This window comes from Euprymna scolopes, chromosome 26, assembly GCF_053919585.1.
Source record: "Euprymna scolopes isolate OS-2025 chromosome 26, ASM5391958v1, whole genome shotgun sequence".
NCBI classification, from domain to species: Eukaryota; Metazoa; Mollusca; class Cephalopoda; order Sepiida; family Sepiolidae; genus Euprymna; species Euprymna scolopes.
This window is the reverse complement of record NC_136507.1, coordinates 51,922,080-51,949,486: the sequence shown is the minus strand read 5'-3', so window position 1 is coordinate 51,949,486 and position 27,407 is coordinate 51,922,080. Positions and strand designations below refer to the sequence as shown.

The following is a 27,407-nucleotide window of genomic DNA, read 5'->3' as shown; positions in this document are numbered from 1 at the left end:
GGAAGTGCAAAAAAATGCAAAAAAATAACGATTTACTTAAACAACGTTTTATTTACTGGATACTTTTCAGGTATTCTCCGGAAGTTATTATCTCCCTTAGTGAATTCGATTTACTGTGTGTGTGTGAGACGTGATTTGTCTCTGCCTACAGGCAATCCACCCAAGCAAGTTAGGTACCGAAATGAAGCTTATGACCCAGCGAATGTTTTAGTGATATTTATATCCATGTTTGGTGTATGGAAATGCAAAAAAATAACGATTTACTAAACGTTTTATTTACTGGATACTTTTCCAGTATTCACCTGAAGTTATCTCCCTTAGTGAATTCGATTTACTGTGTGTGTGAGAGACAGAGACAGGCAGGCAGGTGGTTTGAAATGAAGCGAATGTTTTAGTGATATTTATATCCATGTTTGGTGTATGGAAATGCAAAAAAAATAAAATAAAAATAATGATTTACTAAACAACGTTTCATTTACTGGATATTTTTCCAATACAAGTACTCAAGTTTGCCCAGCTGGGCAAACATAGGTGCTTGTTATTTAAAAAGAAGTGCTAAATAGAGGACCACATTGGACACATAAAGAAGTAGATAATACCTGTAACTACAGAGTGTCTTGTTATCTCCACCCAGATACATATATGATATACAATTTCAGACTTTTAAAAACATTTGTCTATTTAAATCACTTTGACACTAGTTATTGGCCTTTGGGTCAAGATCAAAGTGTAGTCAATTTGATAGAAAAAACATAACCGTTATGAAGCATCTATTTCTTCCAGCAAGAATTTTTAAATATATCTATTATTATAATAAAGATGGTTAAATCAACATTTTTCTTTTCTTTTTTTTTCCAGAATTTTTTATGCAATTTTTAAATTGAATTGTTTGAAAACACTTCCATTTTAATTATTCTAATTAGTTGCAATTTACAAATGCTATTGAGTGACCTCTTTCCTACTAAGTTTCTATCTATCACTTTCACCCTCTCTTACTGTTGTTTGACCCACTGCTGATGTTCTTTGTCATCTATCACCTCTTGTTCTGTTTATTAACAGCTTAAGATAATAAAGGAAGTAATAAAAAGATTGTAATAGTCCACTATAAACGATAGGGAATATAATCATAAGCAGTAATACTATTTAATCTGTAATTAGAGAAAAAAAGAGAGATAGCAAGCGAAGATGCTAATTTTGGATTTTGTCTTTTATATTTTTGGTTGGTTTTGCAAACTCACTTTTTTTTTTTATTCAAACAATTTAACACTCAATATTTGATCCAACAATTTGCATTTTTTTCTAGTATTTTTTAACTTCTTTTTTAACAGGAGGTTGATTGGAGTAAGAACATGTGAATCCAAATGCCTCTTTTCTGGAAGGTTTGTATTTTTTTTACCTTTTTTACACTTTTCTTAAACAATTATACAAAGTACTGATGTATATTTGTGTGCATAAATTCTTGAACCAGAAGTATCATTTACTTTTTTATTTTATATAATAAAAAAAAATTATATATAATAAGTCAGAAATAACAAAGCATAATAATAATAATAATTAAAAAAAAAAAAGGATAATTTTTCCACAAGTATAAAACAAGAACATTACTTTCTTAACACTGACAAGCTGATTTCTTCTGACTCTCTTGTATGTTAAAACAATAAATTTACAATGACTTTCCTTAGAAAACAGCTAAGCACTTTAAACAATATAGAAACATAAACAAGTAATTTCCAAAACAATCTTTCTAAATAATTCTTGTGAGGATAAATCGATCTTCATTAAATTGTTTGGTTTGTTTTATGGCATATCAACCTTTTTAGGGCTATTTAATGCTTAAATCAATCCTTTTTTAGTTTTGTTCACCCCAAATAATGCATATTGTCACTGAGACATAAGGAACTACTGTGATTAGGGTCCAGATTTATAGGAGGTATCCTAAGTGGGGAGGTATCCTAACGAGGAAGCAGAGATCCAAAAATTATTAAGAGTAAGAAATCTTTCAACATGAAGGAACCTCTACAATGAAGGAATGTGATTTTGCTATTAGTTAAGCAGGTGGGAGTATAAGTGAGTGCAGTAAGTTCATTGGAGCACATTCTGTATAAGTTTTGTAAAATAAGCACAGCGCTTTCAACATTGGAACATTTTTTTTTCATCCTGTCCAAAATGGAGAGTCTAGTGATTGGTGTACCAGCTATGACTTCATGCATGAGCAAATCCTAGCTTTATACAGATATAGTTTGTTAATTAGTTGACATGTGTGAAAAATTTTTTTCTTGCCCTGTAGAGGGATCTTACTTTCTTTCCGGCAGATTTGGTAGAATCTGTTATGTATTTATTCCAATTCATGTTGCTTGATAATATTAGGCTGGACTGAGGAGTTTAAACATAGAACTCTCTAGAAGAGTTTTATCAGCCTGACAATTGGTAGTTGAAAAGGTTTCTTATAGTTGTTAAAGGAAAGGAGCTTTGTCTTGTTAGCATTAGATGTGATCATACATTTTTAGTTCTATTATACTGCGTTTACTAACTATTCAGCCATTGCCTTTGCATTTTTTTCTCCATATGTTTAGAATAGAGCATGGTATCATTAGCAATTATACCCATCTCGGATACAACTGCATCAGGAAGGTCGTTTATGAATATCATGAATAATAAAGGTTTCAAGGATTGACTCTTTGCGGCACACTTGTATTAATGTCATGTTATTTGGATGTATCGTCATCAAGAATTTCTTGAATCTTTATTTTTAGCTAAGAAAAGCCTGATTATATTTAATTATTATTCAGTTATTCTGTACAAGTTAATTTTCCTGAGAAGACCTTCATACCACATTTTGTTAAAGACTTTAGAAATATCAAGCATTACTGCACTAGCTACAGATATGACTGTTAGCATATCCGCAGTATAACAAGATTGTTTAAATCCTGGCTTTTCGCTAGAGAGTTTAGTAATTTTAAAGTGGTGAACTATCACTAGATTGATTCAAGGATTTTAGTAAAAAGCAGGAAGAGGCTTATGGAGAAATCATTTTATGAGTTGGTTCTTTTGCCAGAAATCTGGAAAATTGATACCACAGAGGCAGTTTTCTTGCTATCAGTGAATCAAGATTTTGCAACGCATTTGTTAAGAGTTGGGAGAGGACAGAGGCAGCTCTGAACAGCATATCTTTATTACTGTTTTATTACATATCTCTCCAGATTTACATATGCAAAACATAAATAGCAGTACAAACAAAATACAGAATCAGCAGGAGCAGCGATAGTGATAGCAATAGCAGCACTGGAAATAAACCATATTTGTTCACATAAACCATATCGGGCATATTTAATATACATGAGGGTGTCGAAGACTGTTTTTTTTCTTCTGTGTCCATGTTATCAGTACAATTTACAATTCATTTTAGCAAGAAAAACACTAAAAAGGACTATTCAGCTTAAAAACAATCGAGTCTGAAGTGTAAACATCACAGTTCAAAGGTCTCCCAGGATGTGTATTGCACGAATAATTAATTCAAGGGACACCCTTGGAGTATAATTTTTACTCAAATATATCCGCAAATTATCAGCATTAATCTGAAATGGACAAGTGAACATACTCTTTAAACAGATAACACCTTACCATGAGTCAAGACATAGAAACTGACACCTAAAAAAAAACTCCTACGTCCACACATGAAGTATAAATTCAACTGGGTACTGACAGTAGCAGACCTCAAGGTGCACGGTTATCATTGTCAATATCTTTTCAACAATCAGCAGCAGCGCTGTCACCACCATCACCATCTTTTCAACAATCAAGCAGCAAAGCCACCACCATTATCAACAATACGATCAACAGCTCCAGGAACAAGGACTGCTATCTTCATTAAGCCGGCTACCTCTCTTGACTCTGCAGACATCCAACAATTAGCAGAGAACAATATCAACCTCACTAATCCATCTGAAATAAGTTTTAATTTAAATTCTTTCATTTGTCCTTCTTGCTATTATACACTCATTTATTTGCAATAACTCCTAACAGGGGTTCAAATACAACAACTGGTATCATGTAATATAACATTACTTATAGCAGGGATAAGATCTGATCCATATGCTTTGGAGGTTTCAAGATTTTTTATGATAGCCACGACATAGGAAGAGATGATTGATCATATCATCTAATGTGATTTCCATCTATAGTAGAAAATTAGGGAGGGAGTGGTTTATTCAGTTTAGGGCAAAGTGCTGGTCAAGCAATTCAACCTCCTCAATTTCTGTGGATGTAACTTCATGGTGGTTAGAGGAATTGTTGATTGGTTATTGTTCACTGCCATTGTTTTTTCAAAACGTTGCAAGTTTCTAATTTTAGTGATGCTATGCGATTTCTAGCCATCTCACTTAGCTGCAGCTATTATACTTTTATAATTAATTGTTATTTTCTCAATACTATTCGAAATGCTATTAAAGCATAGATATATCTGATCATGTTTGAACTTTGCTAAGCCATTTTTAAAGGTCACAATGGTATCAGTTATGCAAAACATTTACTCCCTCACCATTTTTAAATGTAACCAAACAATAAGTTTTATGAATATTAACTGTAGTTCATGTAGAAAATGGAAAAATGGTATCCAATCAAAGACATATTAAATGTTTTCCATTTATTTAGTAATTTCATGGTTTTTATTTCATTTTTTTACCTTCTCCAAATTGTTTCATTTAATCTGTAAATCATTTAAGATTTTGCTCTTTCTTTATTTCTTTTCATATTAGCCGAGGCGAGGTTTGTGCCATTGAACCACTGCATATGAATTACACAATCCAAGATCATCCCATGCAAGAAGTGATGGTCTTAGCCATGGCTTCACTTTCAAAGGTAAGTCTCTCAAGAAAGAAAGAAAAAAAATTGTTTTGGTGCAGAATATATAAAGTTGACTTTTTAGCAGGAGTAATTTCTAATTATTATGGTAACTTGTGCATCATGTAAGAAGTTTGTTTTACAGTAAAATGGTTGATGCTGGTATCATGTCCTTTATTAATACAAAGTGTATATTGTACTCGCAGGGCTACCTAGTTTCATCTAGGATCTTAATTTCTGTAAATTATAGAGTACAGAAAAAAGTAAAAATAAAACTAAAAAAGCTGTTTAATATTGTAATTTGAAAAGTTTAAGTTAATTTTTGGGCAAAATAAAAGTAAAAATAATTATGATTTGGATGAGGTTTAAACTCAAAACCTGTTTTTTTAAATAGTGTATTTACCAATTGAACCACTATGTCAATTGGGAAATGTTGATGCTACTAACTACATAAACCAGAATATGTAGCTTTCTTCCTTCCTTCCTGGTCTTGGATATGACCTTAAACTATATCCAGTGGTGAAGCCCCAGCTTGCGGGCTTTGGGAAGTGTGGAGCCACCCCTAATTGCCATTGCTCCCACGTCCATTCTGACCCATGTGATAGTATCTGTTAGGGTCCCAACTATGGATTAAATAGAAACCGACTTGAAAACAACAAATATATTCTATTAAAAATTTTTCTTCAAAATCTTTGGATTCGGCATTAAATAATCTGAAAAGGGTTGATATGCCGTAAAACAACCAACCTTTCTTCCTTCTATATACTTTCCTCTTTATATCTCATTCTCTCCCCTTCTCTCTGTCTCTTTTTACAAGTCATTCATAACCAAAATCACAGCAGTGCCAATAGAAAAGTATATCAGTTATTTAGTTTTGCACATTGAATAATAATAAAACAAAGACTGCTAGATACTTGAGTCTTAAACTTGGTGGACAAGTCTGACAAAGTTTGAAGTTTATTTTTACAAAATATGGTTGAATTGTAGAAAGAAATGTAAATGGTATTAACATGCTCATGGTTGGCAGTGGGAGAGGGGGCAACCTGTATAAAAGCATGATCAGAATCTTTTCAAGTTTATTGGCCACAAAGCAAATACCCCCACTCTCATGATTATCTGTCATTGTGCTTGCTATTTGTTACTTTTCAACCTAGAAAATGAATTTAGTCTTTGCTATATAAAAACAGATATTCTTTTTATGCCTCCATTCAATCAATATGTTTAATTTTAAGTGTTATTTCAAACAAAGATGATAAACAGTAACAGGATCTCTCAAGGGGTAGCTTGGGCTCATCTAAAATAACGTGTTAAGTGAGTCTGCAAATACAGTCATGAAAATACTATTTTTAATTGAAATATGATAGCCTGAACATTATGCCAAATACTTGGACATGATACTAAAATTAAAATGTTTTGTTTTTTTTTTCAAATCTTTAAAAAGATTTATTTTTCTTTGCTACTAAAATGAGAAAAATAAATGCACCTTGATGTTAATTTGTTCTTTTTTTTAAATTTTGTTTTATTTTATTTGTTACTATTGAAATCTTTAACAGTTGTTAACGTCAAAAAATTTGGATATCAAATATGAGCACTTCCTCCATCTAGTTTAGAATCATCTGAAAATAACTTTTTTTTTGTTGCAGGTTCTTATTGTAACGTTAAGGCCGCAGTTGAAGATTATGTTTACTCATCCACTTAAGGTGAGAATTGATTTGCACATAAACTTTCGATCGACATGTCAACAATATTAATTCAGTACTTGTACAGTTTTAATCAAGACATTAAAAAATGAAAATATTAAAAATAAATTATATTGTATGTACTCGTTATGGAATAAAGTTTTCATATAAAAAAAAAATCACTTAATTTCATCAAGTATTTTTTTACAGAGGAAAATCAAGTTTTAATGAGATCGATTGGTAGCGTCACCACCACCGAGAGAGTAGGCCAGTGAACATGACAGTGTGACATCATTTCCTGATCAACTTGTAGGCATAGAAAGCTTCTGGTTGAACGATATGGCCATACAAAATATGGTACTCATGCAAAGAGTGCTGAAATAATAATGTTATTATTTTAAAAGCCATTCTTAACATAGGGAGGGGAGGGTGTTTTGTACCTATTCTGTACTTTAATCCTACAATTGAATAAAAAAAACATATCATAAAACTTTAATTAATCTTGGAAATACGATTTTAAAAATAGCGCGAATCACTCTCTGCATTAGCACCAAAAATATTTTTATTACCTTAGATTGTGCATGTTTTTTGTTCTCCTAAAGAGAAAAAACAATTCTCCATTTGGATAATTATATAATTGCAATCATTATAATAATTGCACATTGGGATAATTTTGATCTAACAAAATATAACAGTAAGCGGGTTGTTTTGGAATTTTTATATTTATCGAAGGAAGTCAAATATTTCATTTTATTTATTTTTTTTAAACTGCAAAACAAATAATTTTTATATGAGATTATTTTTCAGTTTGTTCTTTTAATAATAAATAAAACTTTTCATTGAGTATTTCCAAATATTTTAAAGTTAGAAGCATTTTTCACAACAGGTTTTTTTTTTATTTATTTATTTTTTTTTAACTAAAATAATTGATTTCAATATTTTAGCACCAGGCATAATTTATTTCTTTGAAATATATTTAAAACTTAAAAGTTTTTGTTTGTTTGTTTGTTTTATAACATTTTATGTGTAAATAATTTACATGACTGAAATGGGAAATAAAATAGGAAATTTTCTATTCTCTCAAACACATTCGCTTTATTCTTTAAATTCTTTATTCTCTTGAACACTATATTCATACGAACACAAATTAATCTTATAAATTCATGAACTAATCAGTTTTAATTTTAATATGAACTAAAAATAAAGAGTACATTAAATTTTAATTAACATATTGTGTTTATCTTTTACATAAATATTGTTTGGTATTTGTGGCGTGTATTTACCGTGCTGAAAGAATGACGTTATTTAGAAAGCCATTCTTAATAAGGAGAGGCTTTCTAACTATTCTGCACTTTCATCTAACAATTTGATAAAAAAAAAAAAGATACCCTAAAAGTTAACTTGAAACTCCTATCTAAAATATAGCATGGTGCATACACTGCACAACTACCACCACCATTATTATTATTATTCATGGGGAACGTGGACCCTGTATAAACAGGTTTTAATTTAATGGTTGCTCTCAAAAAAGCACATACGCAAACGGTTTTCATTGGTTTATTTAATCACGAAAACTTTTAAAGGAACTATTTGAGGCAAAAAAAAAAGGCAAAAAGCATTATTGAATATGACAAAATTAAAATGAAATGAAAATCAAATAAAAACAAGTCCGAAATAAAAGTATGAATCAAATTCAACTAAAGAAATAAAAAAAAAATTTGAAAAATAAAATAAATGTTTACTATATTTTCTTAGTTTTTAACATTGGTTCACATTATAGTATGATTGTCTCTTAGTAGTTATGTGAACTTAATTTCCGTATTCATGTATTCTGCACTGATATGAAAATGAAGACTATAGCGGAGTATAGGATTCCTAACCATGTAACTGATGAAAATACGCTACACGTTTTGATGAAAAATATGGGGACAAAATGAACATAGAAGAACAGAAAACCAAAACTTTAAATGTAATTTCTGTATTAAAAGTAATAGTTATTTAAATATTTCAACATATAATCTTATGGGGGAAAATTCAGCTCCCCATTAAGGGGCACTAGAAACAAAAATAAAAATTGTCTCAGTCATGAAGGATTTCTCCTCCACTGGCCGAGGATAGAAAAGGTGAATTGTAGCATCAGAACAGATACTACTACACTGTGATCTTGTCCCGAAAACCAAGAATTGTTTGTGTTTTATGTTTCTTTAATTGTTTGTTCCTTAAATTCATAATTCAGTTTTATCAGTATTAGATTGTATATTGCTTTAAAATTACGTAATTTTACATAGATAATATTTATATTTTATATTGAATAAAGTTCAGTTTCATTATTAATCGAATTGGGTTCCTTTCTTTTCTTTTTTAACATGTTTTAATGCTCTTTTCAAAAATGCTGTCATATAGTATCGACAGTAACAGTTCGACAAATCTTACCTACATTGTCTGCAGCCATTTTTCAGTTAACAGGCCTTCTAGATCTCGGTGGCCGTGGTAGCGTCCATCCTGTTTATTTCACTAACGAAAAGGAAGCACCAGGGGAGATAACTCCAATCATCACTTAAAATTTGTCAAAATTTGATGAGATTATTTTGAGACATAGGCAAAAAAAAATAGATAAATATTTTATGTTATTTCTTTTTTTTTTCACTTATTTTACAGAGTATCTGTCCTTTTTTATTTTGTCCTTTATCATTCCCTTTTTCGTTTAAAGTTACCCTTCCTTGTGTTCGTAAATAAGCAAATGGTGACAATATGATCGATCTCATTAAAATGTATTTTCCTCTGTAAAAAAAAAAAAAAACAACAAAAAACTACTTAATCAAATTAAGTGAAATTTTTTTTCAGAGAACTTCATTCCATAACGGATACATACAATACTTCTTTTTTCAATATTTTCATTTTTTAATGTCTTGTTTAAACTGTATATAAACATTTAATTCTTTTTAAACAGGTATTGAAAGTTAAATTTAATTATTACTATATTGTTTGGTCATTAAATCATTAATTGAACAGTATTGTTATAAAACTCTTATAATTGTTATGGTAATATTGTTTTAATCTCTATAAAATTATTAGATGAAAATAATCTTTAAAACTTTTTTAAAAAAAATGTGCTAATAATTTTAAAAGCAGAAATTATTTTCTATTTTATTAAGTGGAATCCTTTCAAATTATGAAGACTCACAGAGTAATTCATTTTTTTTTTTATATATAATTAAACAAGTCAGCTATTTTAATCTTGTTATGCAAAAATGGAAATGCATTCTGGTTGATTTAATTTCATGATTCACAATAACAATTATTTTTTTTTGTCTTAAGTAATTTTTTTTCTTAATGATATTGACTCTTACAAATATGTATTATTTCAAATGGAACAATATTATCAACAGTAAATTATACAGATTGATGTAGAAACTACTGTGGAATTTCCACAAGGTTTCACTAGTTTGTCTATAATATAGAAGTGTTTTAGTAATACTGATGCAATAGGAAATGAATGCAAGCATTAAAAGAAAAAACAATGCAAACTGGTTTTTATGGTTTTTACATTAATATTTCAATCACTTTATCATCAAAATGTATTCTTCACTTGCAGAAATTGAATCAATTTTTATTTTTGAAAATATTCATGCAACATGTGCTGGGAATTTTTTTTTTTTTTTTTCTAGAAAATGAATCAGAATTCACTTCAAAATTCAATCGGTGCCATGTAATTCTTTCTTATTATATATATTGAACATCTGGCTATTAATTAGAATCGCTTTCTTTATCCTCAAATTTTCAATGTTTACCTTGATTGTTTCTATGGTGATTACAACATCATTGAAAGGAGACATTTGCTAAGGTTTCCCCTAATGGTATTGATATCTACCGGTGAGACAAACAGATGGATCGCACTGTCCAGGATGTTGCAGGTGTAAAGTGTGTCAGGAATAATGCTGATGAAATCACATTCAATAATGAGGATAAGATGATGGCTTGGAGGGAATATTATGCAACCTTCCTGAATATCGAGTTTGAGTAGCCAAGTGACTATCTCCCTGAAGTATCTCCAATCGCTGCACCTACTCCACCCCACCCACCAGCGGTGTCAGCAGGGTTTGTTCAAAGACTTCTATCAGAAGCTTGATATTGATGGGATTTGGAATATCTTATATGCACAGCATCTTGGATGGTTTGGCCATGAACAGCATACTACCTCAATAATATCATCTCAATAATATGCATTGATAACCCGACGGCACAAAGGTACATGTTTTTGACTGTTTGTAACATGAGTGATTTAAACACTATAAATCTGAGAGTAGGTGTGAAAAGCTGACTGGTGTTGCTCACCCCAGAGTCTGGGACATCTGTAGCGCCTTAAATACCAAACCCAGATCATGATGTGGCACTTGTATATATCTTGGGCATTATCTTTGAATTGAGTTGATAGTGACCATGAATGTTAATCTGACAAAATGTTTAGTTTGGCAAACTTTTAGAAGCAAGTGTAGCAGAAATCTGCTAGTGATATATGATGTGCTTGTACAGGGTGACCCCCCAAAAAAACAAAAGCTAAATGGAGGCCATCTAGAATATATGCTGTAGAACGGAGAAAAAAAGGCCAAAGACCCTAGTGTTTTGATGTGATGTTTTGAATATAGTAAACTAGTTATGACCAAAGTTTCATTTCATTCGGACAAAACACTAAAAAAACGGGGCCTAATTAGAGTTGGGCCCGTTCTTTTGGGGTCACCCTGTATAAACTTTTTTTTTTCTTTTGTCTTCCAGGGTAAACCATCCACACTGCCTTTATTGGCGTGGCAATTTGTTATCATACAGATTTCTGAAAGTGACCGAGTCATCGACCCTGTCCTTGCATTTGCCCGGGATAATACCATTTATTTCTATCAAGTAAGTTGCCATCAATGTTTAATAAACTCACAAAGCCATAAAAGTTTTGAATTTAGACTCTTTGTTATGTTGGTGTTCCTGATTAGCTGACTATACCTGATATATATGTATAGGATTGAATGAGGAACAGCATGTTTCTGTTTTAGCTATTTTTTTTTTCAATATTGAATAGATGAGGCCTGATGATAAACTCTGCATTGTTTGTTTTTTGTAAATTCATAGTAGAATTAATATAAAAACAATGAAATTGTCTTTTTTTTTCTTTTTTTTTGCAGTTTTTTTTTTTAATATACTTGAAAAATCTGTTAATTATCCCTTCTTCCGCTAAAACTATTCTTTTAGAGGAGTGGGGTGGGGTTGTCACTTTCATATTTATATTTGACACAGAATGATTACTCTTTTTTTTTTCTTTTTTTTTTTTTCTGACCAGCAAGTATTGGAATAAACAAGTAAATAATTTTTCTTTTTTTTTTTTTTTTTTTTTTTTTTTAAACAATTTGTTAAATGTTTTTAATATTATTTTTTAATCCCAAGCAACAAATTTGTCTTGATTTCTACTCTGTTAGATGAGGTGAAACTTAATTCAGAGTCTCTGATCAGATCTTGTCATCCTTGATTGCCATCTCAGACCTAAAGGTGGTGTTAATATATTTTTTTGTCATCATGGTTGAGAAAATTCTAAAATCACAAAGAATTTTTTCCACCACTTGTATGATATCTGCTCTTATTTTGAAAATTTTTTAATAATACTATTATATCCTGTTCAACGGCATATAATAATATGACAAAATACGCCAAGTGGAATGCATAACAAAAAGGTTTATTGGTACTTCGCAATAATACAAATACAAAATGGCTACTTGCTTTTGAAGTTAGATAAATGTAACTGAAGGTAAAGAAAAAGGAACTTAGCATGTGAGAGCTAAGCGCTCGTCCCTGGGAAGCTTGGTTAACTGGAGTACACTTGTAGAGTGTAAGACACGAGACTGGTCGGACGCAAGGCTGCAAACAAGACAAGACGCCCCACCTTAAAATGGTAGCTCTTTTATGTCCTGTTTTGTATCCTGTTCGATACGTAGTTATGTCCCTTATAACACCTTCCCATGAAGCTGAAATCTTCCCGATTTTTTTAATATCTCTTCCGTTTAGGATCAGGGCTTAAACGCCTGACGTCTTTCCTTTTACGTGTGCTTTTCTTTTTGGTCAGAGTTTCCTGCGGTAAAGAATTTTGTCCAGCCCGTATGGTAGTCTCAGGGAATACATTCATGGGTCCATGTATACACACCGGTTTTGGAATGTCAAATGTGTCACACAACGTTTCTATTGGGATTTCCTCTGTATTTTCTGAAATTCTGGAGCGGATTTGATTAATATGTCTTTTACAGACAAAATAATAAAATTTGATTAATATATCTTTTACAGACAAAACTTGGGCCTTGAATAGTAAAGATCATGTTCTCAATTCTTAATGATACCGTCCACCCAATGATTTTTCCCATTTTGAAAATTTTAAAAATAAACTTTATCTCCTGGGGAATAGCACTTTACATTAAAGTTTTCTTTTCTAGCAACTTTCTTTTTATCCGGTACGAGTCTATCGAAAATGGATCTAATTTTTCTGGCGAACATAAGTTCTGTAGGGGATGAATTTACATCATTGTTTGGATTTGGAGTTACTCTGTAGATCACTAGAAATGTTTGTATTGTTCGCTCATCTGTGTCAAAGTTTATGTTTTTCTTTAATGCTCGCTTAAACGTGTCCACAAATTTCTCTGCCAACCCATTCGACGTAGGATGGTAAATAGGTGTCGTGATGTGTTGTATATCCAGTGAGTTGTAGAATTCTTTAAATTCGTAACCTGTGAATGATGTACCATTGTCACTCACTATGGTCTTTGGTACACCAAACCGGCTGAAAATTTCGTCAAGTGCACTTACAGTGTTCCTTGATGTTGGATGTCTGATCTTGAATATCTCCGGCCATTTGGAGAAAGAGTCCACTACAATTAAGTAAAAAAAACATTTAGGGGTCCGGCGTAATCAATATGCAGACGTGACCAGGGCAAGTCCGTCTTCGGCGACGAGGTTGTTTTTACCGGAGAATTTCAGGCTGCTAACTGACATCCTTTGCACACTTTGACACCTCTTTATTAATACCTGGCCAATACACGTAACCTCTAATTAGGGATTTCATCCTTGAAATGCCAGGATGACCTGTGTGAAATTCCTTTAGCATTTTTCTTCGTAATACCTCTGGAATTACGATTCTATCAGCATACATGAGTATATCTTCACAAATGGAAAAAGGTGTAATTTGTCCTTTTTATTTCTTTCTGTCCGTCCTACTTGATTTTTCATTTTCTTTATGAAAACCTCTTTTGCAGCTTCTCTTTTAATCTCTTCTAGAGTTACCGAGAGTTCATGGATCATATTGCACATTGAATTTGAGTATTCGCTTTCATCTTTAAAAGCTGCAATTACCGTCTCTTCAAAACTTTCATTTCTTTTTGGAATCAACCTTGACAATGCATCTGCGTGTCTTAGCTTTTTTGATGACACATGCTCCATCTTAAACCGATAGTTCAAGAGAGTTACAGCCCATCGCTGTAGTCAATTTGCGGTATGCATAGGGATGCCTTTCTTCGATCCAAATATTGTGATTAACGGTTTATGATCTGTCTGTAATATGAAGTTTCGTCCATGGAGAAAATGGTTAAACTTTTTGACTCCAAATATTATCAAGAGAACCTCCTTTTCAATCTGGCTGTAGTTTTTCTCATATATATCCTGTTTCGTATCCGGTTCGATACGTAGTTATGTCCTTTATAAAAAATACAATCACAACTCTTACAGACTTGATTGATAACAGAAATGAGAATCTTACTCAAACTTAATAAAACAAAAATGCACATCCAAGTAAACTTTAGCGTTGAATAAGATTACTTTAACCTGAATTTAAATGTGAAAGTAAACATCTCTTCTAAAAACTAAAATAAGTTGTTTTTTAATTTTTAGAGCACAATTAACAAAAACAAATTTTTTTATACGGCGTTGAGTCTCTATTCTACTCTACTCTATCCTACCTTATTTTACCACATTAACCCTAAACATCCGCAGGATTAGCAAAAGACTTTCTCTCTACTTGACATTGTTCAGATGAAGGTCAGTTTTATAGAGATCTTTGTGCAGAGTGTCTACTCATCTCATCATCGGCCTTTCCATTAACCTTCAGCACATGATCTATAGTGAGCCGTTTACACCTGCCAAATTTGCTTTGTCTACATCAAACACACAGACACAGAACAAGCTGTGTGCAGTAGCTCGCACACGCATGGAGTGAGGCACGCGCAAACATGACATGACTTTGATACACGTGTATTTCCTGTGACCTCTGACATAGCCTTCCGTTTCCCTTCTCTTTTTCCTTTTTTTTGCTTGGCACCAAGCAGTACACATGTATAAACTCACACGCTTCATAAACATGCACTTGGAGAACAGCAAACAGACTTGTGAGGTAAGGCGATTGATCCTTCATAAACTTTAATACCAACCAAAAACAATCGAACATAATGTCGTACCAAGAACAATCAATTATTCATAAAATTCAACGACACTATTGAACGTTTATAAACATTCAGTACACACATTTTTACACAATGAAACTTGCAGTTGATCTTCATATGTTCGTGTACACCAACAAATGTTTTTATGTTATTTTGCTTGTATGAAGAAACATTTCTTGTATATTTTTTGGTAATTCTGTATTTGGTTAAAATTAATTATGGTCGGAGTTATTGAACATGTTCTTATTTCTTTACCAATTAGTTTATCCGATCCCAACAGATCAAACCATCTGAGCTGCTTTTCTCTCACTTTGCCCTTAATTGGTGTGATACTGTAGTGTTTTCAGATGTCATGGGAGCTTTACTTTACTGTGACACTTCAACTAGAAAGCTAGCAAATCAAGCATATGCAAATCGACACTTTTCATGTAATAAAACTGACTTCAAAATGACCTCTTTATTTGAATCTGTTGCTGTTTTCCTGAAAGCAGGAATGGAAGTAGGGAAAATATGTTTACATTATCCAGAAGCTGATTTTATCTTTTATTCAGCTACAACTTTTTCGTAGCTGGTCGAAACATTATGAGCAAGACTCGTAGATAGTTTATTACTGAAAAACTAGTTCCATATTGTATAATTAGTAATTTCTTCTCTCCAAACTTAATTGATGCATTCCAAACAACAGCATTTTGGGGCCACCCATATCAGACAGGTTTAGCACCAAGCAGTATAGGGTTGCAACCTGACTCAATCCAGAAGTTAGCATCAAGATCATCCTCTGTTTTTTCTATTACTATATGTGGGAAGCAAAGATATCAGGTGCAGAACCACAAAACAATGAAGTGAGAATAACAATATTGATTCTGCATCATTGCTTTGTATTCTAGGTCAAATGTTTGTTGAATTTGCATGTAATTGCTGATCCTTGCTGCTTTCGGTGTTAGGAATAAAAACTTTAGATCTTAACAAAAAGCTAAAACCAAACAATCCTGAGGCATGGTGTGATAGTGGCTAAGTGGTAAATGACATGAACTGACAACCTGAGTGTGTCAGGTTTGAGTCTAGTTCATTCTACAGAAACATTTTCGTTTAGAGATGTTGGCAGTCTTTACATTAAGTATCCAATGTCTTTCTAGAGACATAATTCTAACCCAAAATATATTAGGGAAATGAATGCTAACAATAATCATCTGATTCATACAAAATGAATGATGGTAAACAGCAGCAGCAAGCTTACCTCCTCTCCTGCCAAAATGGATTTGACCATCAGACATTATTTAAGTTTCACCTCAGCACTTTATCTTTTAGAGGAAACTCTACACTTAAACCTTTTGTTTGAATCTATTCTGATTACAATAACTAAAATAACTAAGTTAAGGAGACTATCTGTATATTATAATTGTCATCAATCTCAAAACAACTCATTTCATTTATTTGTAACATGCCAGTGAGCTTCTCCACATACTTGAACAAAATTTTGCCAATTATTCTAATTTAGGGTCATTCTTTCAACTGCCGGAAGCAGCATACCAGTCTTAAACCTTATCTGGTTAGCCTATCTTTTTGGTGGTTACACTCTTTATCTTTCTTGAATGAAATCTTCTGGGTGTTGATTTATTTTACATAACAAGAAACAACATATCCTAACCATATTAATCTCCATTGATAAAAGAATTTTATTTGATAATGTTGCTGATGTATCTGTTAATATATAGTTTCTTTCTTATATCTTTATTTCTTTGTTTCACAAATTTACTTCAAGGATAATGTGGCTATAATAACTTTATATATATATATATTTGTCATCTTTAAAATGTCCATGAAAAATGAGAACTCATGTTTAATTGCAGGTGATTTGTCATAGTGGTCAGGATATCCGATGTTCTGGCTTACAGAAAATTGAGCTTCCTTACCAACTCCTCTCTATTACAGTGAGTATCATTTTTTCTTTTTTTTTTTTTTTTAATTGGTTTCATGAATTTTAGTTTTTGGGGGGTTGAACCGTTTCTAAGTTGTGTAACTTGTAAATCTGTAATTATTTCATTCAGTTTTCTTTTTTCTTTTTGATATAAAAAAGAATCAGTACTTCATTTGAATTTAAATACCATAATTTCTATACTTATAAAATTGTGTGATAAAGAGATCGAAGGAAGAGAGAAAGAAAAATTTAACTTTGATTCCTGTAAACTGGCAGATAGAAAGTAATGTTTGTTTGGAATTTTAACAGTAAAAATCAAGTATCATGGATTATTTGTGCTCCTAAAATGACCCCCCCCCCATGTTTTCACTCCTCACTCTCTTGTATGAAAAAATCTAATTTCGTATGTTTGACTAAAGTTTTAAAAGTTGATTCTTTTATTTTATTTTTATTCTTCAGTGGATGAACCGTTTTAAAAGTTGATTCTTTTATATTTTTTTTTTATTCTTCAGTGGATGAACCCTCGGACATTAGTCACACTAGACACCACAGAAAAAATCCATGTGTTTGATGTGAAATCAGAAGAAGAACTTGAGGTTAGTTGGTGCTTTTCTTTATTTTCTTTTTCTTTAAGTGTTTTTAAAAATATACTTTGTAGGAAATTATGCTTTTCAAGTTTATCAAGTATATAAAAGATTGAACAAGGAATAATATAAGGTTAAATTGTCAGATAATGTAAACACTTCCTTATATTGCTATTAATTTTGACGCAACATACATTGATTTTTGGTCAGGTGAGGGTCATTACATACTGTTTATTTATGCTATACAACAATTAAAAAAAAAAAAAGGAATAAAAAGTTTATTTAATAAGTTAATAAATTTTTAAAAATCTAATACTTAAACATGTCTGTCAGATTTTCGACTTTAGACCTAAATTTCTTCCATCCTAAAAATTTATTTGGTAGATGTTGTTAAGAAGAAAAAAAATTGATTTAGTTAACAAATATTTCAGTATGATCTCTGATCTAATTATAGCATAAAGAATACTATAATATTCATATGCTTGGGGTTATCAGGCACCAGCTTAATACAGGAGAGGGAGAGGATCAGGAAAAAAGCAAAATTTTCTTTTATTGTAAAAAGTTGTAAACAGTAGGTCGAACATTTAACTGCTGATTACTGTTTGTTTTTTTTGCGTTTACTTTTTGTATTTTTTCCTTGTTTCTCTTTCAGTCATATTGAAGCAGCTGCAAAAATTAATTATAGAAAGGTAGTCAGGGTGGTATTCAAAAAGTGATATGATTGAGGAAATTTTTTTTTTTTTTAAACTCCAGACAATGCCAGTTAATCCTGCTAGTAAAATATGCATTGCAATTTATTGTTTTGTTATGGAAAGGCAATTAGGTCAGAATTATTTTAACATATTATTTTTTTTAAGTTGTAAAATAAAAATGGTTATTAATACATTTTATTTTTTCCAGTTGTGATGTATCCACAAAAAAAAAAGGGAATTTTAAAATACTAATAGGACTAAAAAAACATTTATTAAAAAAAAGAAATTTTGTATGTTTTAAAATTGAGAAAAAAAATGAATTTACAAGTATATTATTGGAGTCTATCTGAGAAAATCTATATATCTATAAAAGTGAATGTGTTTGTGTGTCTGTGTACATTTCCCTACGCAATAACTGTCAATTTTCAGTCTACAGACTCGAAATTTGATATACAAGGTACTGAGATTTGGGAAAATCTTTGTAATCCATTTTCGTCCAGAAATTTGGCTGTTAAGGGGTCAAAGTTCAACGATTTGACCTTTGAGAACTCTACCAAACTCCTCTGCCAATTTTGAAATTTTAGATCTAGGTTCCTTGGACATGGATCTAACTTAATAACTTGATTTGAGCCCCAAACAATAAATGTTAAGTGGACATAATAGGGGTCAAAGTTTAAAAAAATTGACCGCTTTTTTTTTTTTTTTTTTTTTTTGCTCAACATACACCTCTAAACACCCAGGCAACGCCGGGCTGAAATGCTAGTATTTAATAGAATTTGATTTGTATATTCTAATTATATAAGGTAATTGTGTGTTGTGTGTACGAGTAAAAGAAGAGGAGGGTCATTTGGGGAATTATTGGATTAAATATCTAACAGATGTTAATCTGCATCTTAATGTAATAAGAGTGGAAATCATCCATATAGTGAACTTTTTCTCAAATTGAGGAGATAATTAAAAAGAAATTTCCAAAATTGTTTAACAGATAAATATTTAAATAAATTTATTACAAGTTGAACCAAGATTATTGATTAATATGTTCAAAGAGTTACAATGAATATATGAATGAATAGCCTTTTTTTTTTTTTCTTTTCTTTTTTTTTTTAAATACTAGATGATAGACATTGCAGATGTCCAGATGGTTTATGGTTCTAGTCATTTCAAGTCTTTGGCAACTGGCGGAAATGTCAGTGAAGCTCTGGTAAATACAATTCGTCTTTTTTCCATCTTGGAATTTCCAATTGACAAAAATGTCCACTTTTATCAGGCCAAATATCCCAGTAAAAAGAGAGAAAATAGAAAAAAAAAAAAAAAAGAAGGAATGAGTAAATTTAAGATGTGGCCATTCAGTCTGTTATTTCAAATGTAAGCATGATAGAGCAATGGAAAAAGCTTGTTGTAGAGATGATCTACCATACGGAAGTTTGAAATGTCAGTTTTCATTGCTAAATGTGTTGAATGAATGAATGCATCTTCAGAATAGATCAGTTCTTTTTTTTTTTTTTTTTTTTGAATATGTGCTTTAATCATTGTTATATTTATTTTTCTTTTTATATTTAAAAAAGAAAATTTTTTAATGCACTATTTTATTTAAAAATAAAAAAGATTTTTTTTTTTTTTAGTACTAGAATAAAAATGTTGGATCTTTCCAAATCAGTGCCCCATCACCTAAGTGACCCAATCAGGGGTGATCATATTCTGATTCACTTCTGATCCAAAGCAGATAGTTATACACACTTTGTTCATTATACAAAATGCAGTTTAATCAATTGTGCTTTATCGCATATTGCTGCTAGCCAATGTTTTTCAATTGCTTTTTTAAAAATCCATTAATTTTGCATGTTCAAATTTGACACCCTTTTTATTTGGGTATTTAGCAAGTCCATTGATTATGAAATATTTAATTAATGGATAACTAGCGGGACCTGTGGATATTCCACAGGCGACTGATTCATATTTGATATATTGATGTTGGCATTCTGTACATATTCAGCATAAATGGAGATGCTCTGATATTATTGTAGGTATTTTGTTAAAACTGAAAAAGTATTTATCCAAGCTAGCAGGGACACTCAGAATAGCCAGGTTATAAAATATGCTTAAAATGATATTTTAATTTTTGCAGATTTTATATATATTATTATAGAGTTAATATTCTATTGATTTTTATATATTATAAAGTTGCAATTTCAAAAAAAAAAAATATCCATATATATATATATATATATATATATATATATCTCGTGTATGATCACACAATTAGGTTAGGGTGAGAATGATAATAGATGAACATTTACCAAATTTAAATGTTTTGCTTGTCAAGCAGCCATTTACAAGAGGAAAAAAAAATCCATGCTCAGATTTTTTGTAGTTAGCAATCTGCATGCATGAACACTGACCATTTTAAAAGATGAGATACAGCAACAATGAGGCATATGGTGGTAGATGTGAGCAGATAAGAAAGAAATTTGTATAAAATTTGTATAAGCTTTCTTGGTATTTTTGTTGGTGTTTCAGTGTTGACTGAACAAAAGTTCCTTCTGAATTTTAGACCATTGTCAAGTCCTTATTGTGCTACAAAGAATTTTTCAGTTTCTTACAAAATTAACAAATATATTTAGCTTTAATATTTAGTCATTCATGTTTATTGTTAAATTTATTTTCATTTATACTTTCTAAAAGGCATTTGCAGGTGAGCAGGCTTGTTACCAATCAGTCGTTAGTCATGGAGGTCAATTAATTGTTTTAGGAACGGAATCCGTTACAGTCTTCTCTCTCAGATCTTGGATAGAGGTAAGAACATTAACAATATTTGAAAATATTAATGTGTCAAGTGTATTGCTATTTGAATCTAACTTGGAAAATCTGACAAACTTAATTTTATATATTAGATTTATATATAATCTTTCTTCGTTTCAGCGTATAGATGTTCTTGTAAAACAGAATAAGCATCGAGAGGCATTGAGTTTAGCTTTGTCTTTTTATGAAGGCAAAGCTAAAGCTGTTGTGGGTTTGATTGGATCAACAAAGAAGAAGAAAACGGTTGTCAAAGAGATGGTAAGTTGTTGACAAACACTGCACAGCTTTATAAAAATTTTACATATTTCTTTATTAGCAGTTTTTGCACATTTATGAAGTAAATTTCTCTTGTATATCTTATAATATTTTAGTGCGATATTTTCAGCCTAAGGCCAAGTAAAGATGGTGAGGAAGATGTTAGTGTCAAAAGCCAAACAGACTAGGGCACTCTTGTGGTGACTGTGTAGAGAAACCAACTACAAGAAAACAGTGGCTGCACCTGTATGTGAATTTAGAATTGTTTTATTTCAAAGTGAAGATCATGATTATGCAACAAAGGCATTTTTAGTAATCCAAAATAACTAAATAAAAGAGTAAGATTTTTGCTCAAAGATTAATTTTGTGTTTAGATGCCACGTGTTCACATGCATTTTGGACATTTTGTGTCAGTTGTCTCTTGTTTTTGGATTGTTGTCAGTGAAGAAGTGAAGAAAAGAGAACACTTATCTCATACTTAGCATGATTTTGAATACATTATTATTTATTCATCCAGATTTGTTTAGGATATGTCTCCTGGCACCATTCATCCTTAGAATCAGCTGTTTGCTCCCGAATGCACTTTATTCCTTAAAAATATCCTACATTCAAATTGGCCTATCTGTCATAAGGTAACTCCATATTTACAGATGAATTTTGTCCATTTTTATTTTTTTCACCCCCCCCCCCCTACCTTCTCTATAAGAATCTCTGTAAAAAGTATGGGAAAGAAAAAGTGACATCGGTTCTCGTTAGATCTCAGAAGTTCAGCAACATTGAACCTGGTCAGCACTAAAATGGGTGACCATTTGGTAATTCCAGGTGCTGTATGTGCTCTCCACTTATGTTGGCATTGTCCCTAGTTGTCTAGCACTTCTTGCTACTGGACTCCAGCAGTGCTGAGTCAGGAAAGGTGTGATTGAGGATTGTGCAACTCTTGCCTCACAATTACTTGTGCAGCTACTCTTACAGGGGGTATCCATTATCTCTTGAGACTGAATGAAGGCATCAATATGCTGCCACGCATAGGATGGCTTTTAATATTTTCTTCTAAAGTAACCTACCTCTGGCCAAGTCTTTACTTATCCCTCCTTCCATAAAGTCCATTTTTATCACTTCTTCCTTTTCTTTGACTTTCCTCTATCAACTTTACCTGCTACCTCAACTGCTCTACATCTATTAATCAAAAAATTCTTTCATTCTTTCAACATACCCATACCTTCAGTCACCTGTTCAACACATATTTCGCTATCCTGTCCAAATTTAATCTTCCACTGATCTAAACCTGTCCTTAAGATTCGCGTTATGCATCCATTGTATTCTCATATTCTGGTATAATGAATTTATAGCTATTTCAGAAATATATTTTGTTTTAATATGTAAAACAATCTCAAAATCACATCATTTAATTATTAGTTATGTCTCTTTTCATTTCAAATATCACAATTCAACTATTAAAAAATATTGTTGCATGGATTTTGATGCTATTAATTTAATATCGAGATACGGATAATATTCTGCTGAATATTTCTTCAAAAATGCCTGCAAAATCCACATTAGTTGACGCCTGATGTTTTCTTTTAGTTTTCTATTTCTTTTCATCATCAGATGCTGAATTTACTTTTTGAATTTGTTGATTTGTCGATGACTCAGTTTTGTCCAGAAAAGGGGAAAATTGAAGAATTAGAAGATTATTACCAGGTAAGCCAACATTTGTTTTTTTTTAATTTGTTTGAATCTAATTCGAGCAGACAGGTTGATGGAGTTGTGGTCGTGTTGATGAGAGGGCACGTGAGTCTTAATTAAATGGTCGAATGGACAGCATAAGTTAATAAAGGAGATGGGATGACTTTTATTTCCACTGAAGAGAGTTTTGTTTTCTTTTTTTTTTTTTTTTACCCAATAACTTCACTAAACACCTGATAATGAATAAATGTTTTTGCCAGGAAAAATATCTTTGGATGAGCAAGATGCTTTTACATTTTATATTAAACGATGCATTGTAATAGGGAATTGAAATATTGCCTGCAATTTGTTTCTGGGATAAAGGAATTTGAAATACAATACACAACCCAAATGAGATTTTAAAAATAATCAAACAAAAAAGGTCACTTTTGCTTTTACATTTTTTTTTTCTCCAGTTAAGTGAGATTTTGCCATTACAATATTTTGGTAAAAATTATAGAAATGAAAGCCATGTTTTTATATTTGAATTGGTGTCAACAGAACAATCTATTGATTCTCTGATTCACATGCACCGTACATCAGTTTTTGTCACTTTGCAAAGCCTAATCATGTTCTGCAAATCCTAAAAACAACATTCTCCCTATCCCTACCTCCTTTTCTTTCTTTTCTTTCCTCCTTTTCTGACCCAGTCAGTAAGGTAACAGAATATGCTGACTGTCCCCATACAGAGAGTAAAAGTCCCTCAATGGGGCTACCTGTTGGCAGTGAATGGTGACCCATGATGTTTTGGGGTGGGATCCTGGTGGTTGAACAGACTTTGACCTAGGTACATAGATGACATGGCCCTGTAACACACCACTTTAGCTTTTACTTGGGCTAGATGGATGGTCGGAGGCCCTATCCAATCAATTGGCTGGTCATGTCAAATCCTAATTCAGAAGATAAAATCAATATCCATATGAATACACAAGTATCACAAAAAATATTCTACCTACTGAATTAGAAGACGTGATCAATTGGTTTGAAGAAATGGGTATATGACCTTGTTGTATTCCCTTGACTTTTTTTACTATTTTTTGGGGTAGTGAAACAAGAAGGAAGAACAAGTGGACCTCTTCAAATACAAGTATATCACCTCTGTATCTATTCTATGAAGGCAAATGGGTTTCACCTCCTTGTATTTCCCATTAAATTGGACTCCACAGTGTGTGGAGAGTGGGGACAAGGAAATTTTTAAAAAGTAAAAACATTCATGCCAACAAAATCTACTGAGAGACCTCACACCAAGTCTGATTCAGACATTGAAAATAGGGAAAACTTCCTGAGATTCATTATTTTTGGAACAGTAGACAATACCCCGTTGACAAAACTATCTCCATTTTTAATATAAAGGGTAATTTCTACAAAAATAACACACAAAGCAGTTAAAAATTTACAAAATGGGATCATCCTAGTGGAAGTAGAAAAAACAAGTGAAGCATGCATGGTCCCTCGTCAGTGCACAGTGAACGAAGCAAAATAAAAATAAAAATGACTAAGTTCAGCATTTGCCCCCTCTCCCATTTAGCCCCAAAAGTCCCTAGGAGACGTCAAATCCTGGTGAAAATGAACAAACAGTGCAGTTTTAGGCCTTAACATACGTAAATTCGAGTTCTGCACCATGCAAAAAAAGAAATGACCAAGTTCATCATTTGCCCTCCCACCCCATTTAGCCCCAAATTTCCCAAGCCCTTGACATATTTAAATTTGAGTTCAGCACCATGCAAAACTGCTAAATAGACATACACAGAAAATTTTGGACAAATATGGTAAAATAGTCCCAAAAATGGAGTGTTATTATTAGCCCTAAAAGAGTTATCATGAAGTATAGACAAACAAAATTATATAGAAATCAGTTAGTTACAACTTTTCAGAAAGTTTTATAAAAATCCAAGGCATCAGTTATTTTTGATAAGCATAAAAGTGTTAATTTTAGTAATTTTAACCCAAAAGGCACCCCTAGGAGGAGGGGGGGGGCAACCGTTTTCCCAGAAAATCTGTTCTGTTACTTTTTTAGTCATATCATGTTTAATGTTTGTGCAAAATTTCAAAAAAATTCTTGGCGCAGTTATTGAGAAAAGTGCAGACGGACGAACGGACAAGGGTGAATTTACAGGTCCACCCTCCTTTTGTTAGGGGACCAAAAAAGATTAGCATTACAAGTTGATTTTTTCTTTTTAGATAATTGTTATTTTATCAACTTGCATGAAAAGAGCTATGTAAAAGATGCTTAAAACTGTTTAAATTATGCAAATACCATCAGTAGTTCAAAAGTTATGGGAATTTTAAGTGCCAAAATTTAGGCTTTTCCATGGACATTTTTGTTTAGAAAAAGTGGGTTAAATTACGGACCTCAACATTTCAAGAAATTCGGTAATTTCACCACCATTTATTTATTTTTTAAGCTATTCTCATGAAACTTGGCACTCTTATGTAAAATTGTGTGCTCTTTCTAATTATGCAGTCAAATCTGATGTATCTCTTTACCATAAGCCATGAATTATAAATTCAGATGTACAAATTTAAATTTTTTTTAAACTGGTACATGATATCATACAGTGGGTGTCTATTCATGAACAAAACTAAGTATTATAGTGGTATTTAAATATAGCTTTATTGAGAGCAGGCATTTTCCTACCTCCTCACCAAAGGAGAGTTTAATCTGGGATGTAGCCATTGAATGCCAGTCTTGGATATGATCTTAAACTATATCCAGTGGTGAGGCCCCATTTATATTGCAGCATTAAGATTTGATTATATAATGTCATAAATTGAATTTTAAAAAAAAAATCTTAGTTCTGGAATATTTAAGTTATAAATTTATTATATTTTTTACTAGAATATCTTGTCCTTTTCTTTTCCAGTTTTAACAACTAGTCCTTTATTTTTCCATGTTTAAGCTTAACCATATTACTTTTTATGCTTGTATTTTTCTATTGTAATCCATGATTTCTTCAGGCTTTCAGTAAATTCACTTGTTCTTTGTTTAATTTCAGTCATATTTTTGCCCCCATAAACATAGCATACACTTATGTAATAACAATGGATAGCATTCATCTGCTTTCAATAAAATCCCCCTAATTCATTCTTTCTGTTTCACTTGTTACTTCTCTTTTTGCCAGAGTGGTGAATTGGTAGCAACAGTAGTCGCTGAAGCAACATGGTTGCTATAGAAATTAGTCATAAAAAACATTGCTCACCCCCTTGCATTTTTTTTTTACGATTTTGAACACTAGTAAATTTATAACTTTTGTTTTACTGAACAAAAATTGAAAAAAAATTTTTTTTCACGATATGGCTCAGGTGATCTATAAAGTGTAATAATTGTTTGAAATTTGGTTGAAAAATGAGTGAGCGGTGAAGCTTTAAAGCAGTTCCAAATGACGAAAACTGCCACTTAACCATATATATTGTACATGAATCCATTGCAATACTGCTGTTCAAATGTTCATTTAAAAAATGAATCATTCATAATTTAATCAAATAAAATATTTAAAGATTTTTTTTATTTCTTTCAGGGAATTGTTCCTGTTTGTGTTGATTATTGCCTTTGTTTGGAATGTGTGTAAGTAAAAAAAAAAAAGTGAATTTTTATCCACTTGCTCTCTAAAACAAGTATATTTTTTTAAATGTTAATAGTCAGATTGTCTCTCAACTTATCACATGAGGTAAGAGGCTTAAGTAATGTGTAATTTTGCATTGTTGCAAAAAATAATGCATCAAAGGGAATGATACCATTAAGCAAATAAGTTGAAGTTTTTTATTTGTGACCTCATCACAGAACAAAGGAAAGAGGCAGGCACAGAAACTTTTACTGCTACATCACCACTGACTACATTTACAATTAGATATCACTACCCATTAAGCCAACTACTTACAATATGTCAACAAGACACTCAACTGTTTTCTGTCAAGATTGTGATACAACTCGTGAGTTTGAGAGGATTCCATCATCAAACATTACAAACGACTTTGTAGCATCAAATAACATTATTGTGCAACCAAGTGCCCTGATCAACAAACACAGATATAGAATAAAACAAAAACACAAATCCTGACACATTCAGCAAATATCAGTTACACTCTGGGTGTGTGTTTGTGTTTGGCACCCTTGACTCACTACACACTAAGATCTACAACTGCCAAAGTTGATGTCAGCTTATCTCTATCTGCTTCCAGTCACAACCTGTATTCCACTGTATACTGTCCCAAACTCAAAATTGCCCTCAGCTCTCAAAACCACAAGACTATCTATAAACTGTCCCTAACTGTTGTAAACGCACAAAACCCTCCTAAAACTGCCTGTAAACTAACTCTAAACATATTGACCTCCTTTGTTACCGTTCACTGCTACACCTTGATTAACAATGTTATTTTAGTTTACTTTGTGTATGTTGTTGCACAACTTCCTGTACTTTTGTTTTGCAGATAAACTTATTTCCATTCTGTTTTTTAAT

General features: G+C 31.8%; 1 protein-coding gene across 2 annotated transcripts in view; it reads left to right on the top strand.

The window, feature by feature from the left end:
• The window catches only part of LOC145248041 (vacuolar protein sorting-associated protein 8 homolog), a 135,162-nt gene that overhangs the window by 37,557 nt on the left and 70,198 nt on the right, over nucleotides 1-27,407 (top strand). The window contains exons 10-20 of one of the 2 annotated variants that reach the window (XM_080109771.1): nucleotides 1,329-1,379; nucleotides 4,755-4,857; nucleotides 6,483-6,539; nucleotides 11,292-11,414; nucleotides 16,828-16,908; nucleotides 17,408-17,491; nucleotides 19,286-19,372; nucleotides 20,854-20,964; nucleotides 21,091-21,228; nucleotides 22,810-22,926; nucleotides 26,469-26,515. In XM_080109771.1, coding sequence (XP_079965897.1) covers nucleotides 1,329-1,379; nucleotides 4,755-4,857; nucleotides 6,483-6,539; nucleotides 11,292-11,414; nucleotides 16,828-16,908; nucleotides 17,408-17,491; nucleotides 19,286-19,372; nucleotides 20,854-20,964; nucleotides 21,091-21,228; nucleotides 22,810-22,926; nucleotides 26,469-26,515 — 999 coding nt within the window. The remainder of the gene's footprint in view (nucleotides 1-1,328; nucleotides 1,380-4,754; nucleotides 4,858-6,482; nucleotides 6,540-11,291; nucleotides 11,415-16,827; nucleotides 16,909-17,407; nucleotides 17,492-19,285; nucleotides 19,373-20,853; nucleotides 20,965-21,090; nucleotides 21,229-22,809; nucleotides 22,927-26,468; nucleotides 26,516-27,407) is intronic. The other variant, XM_080109772.1, reaches the window with a different exon arrangement.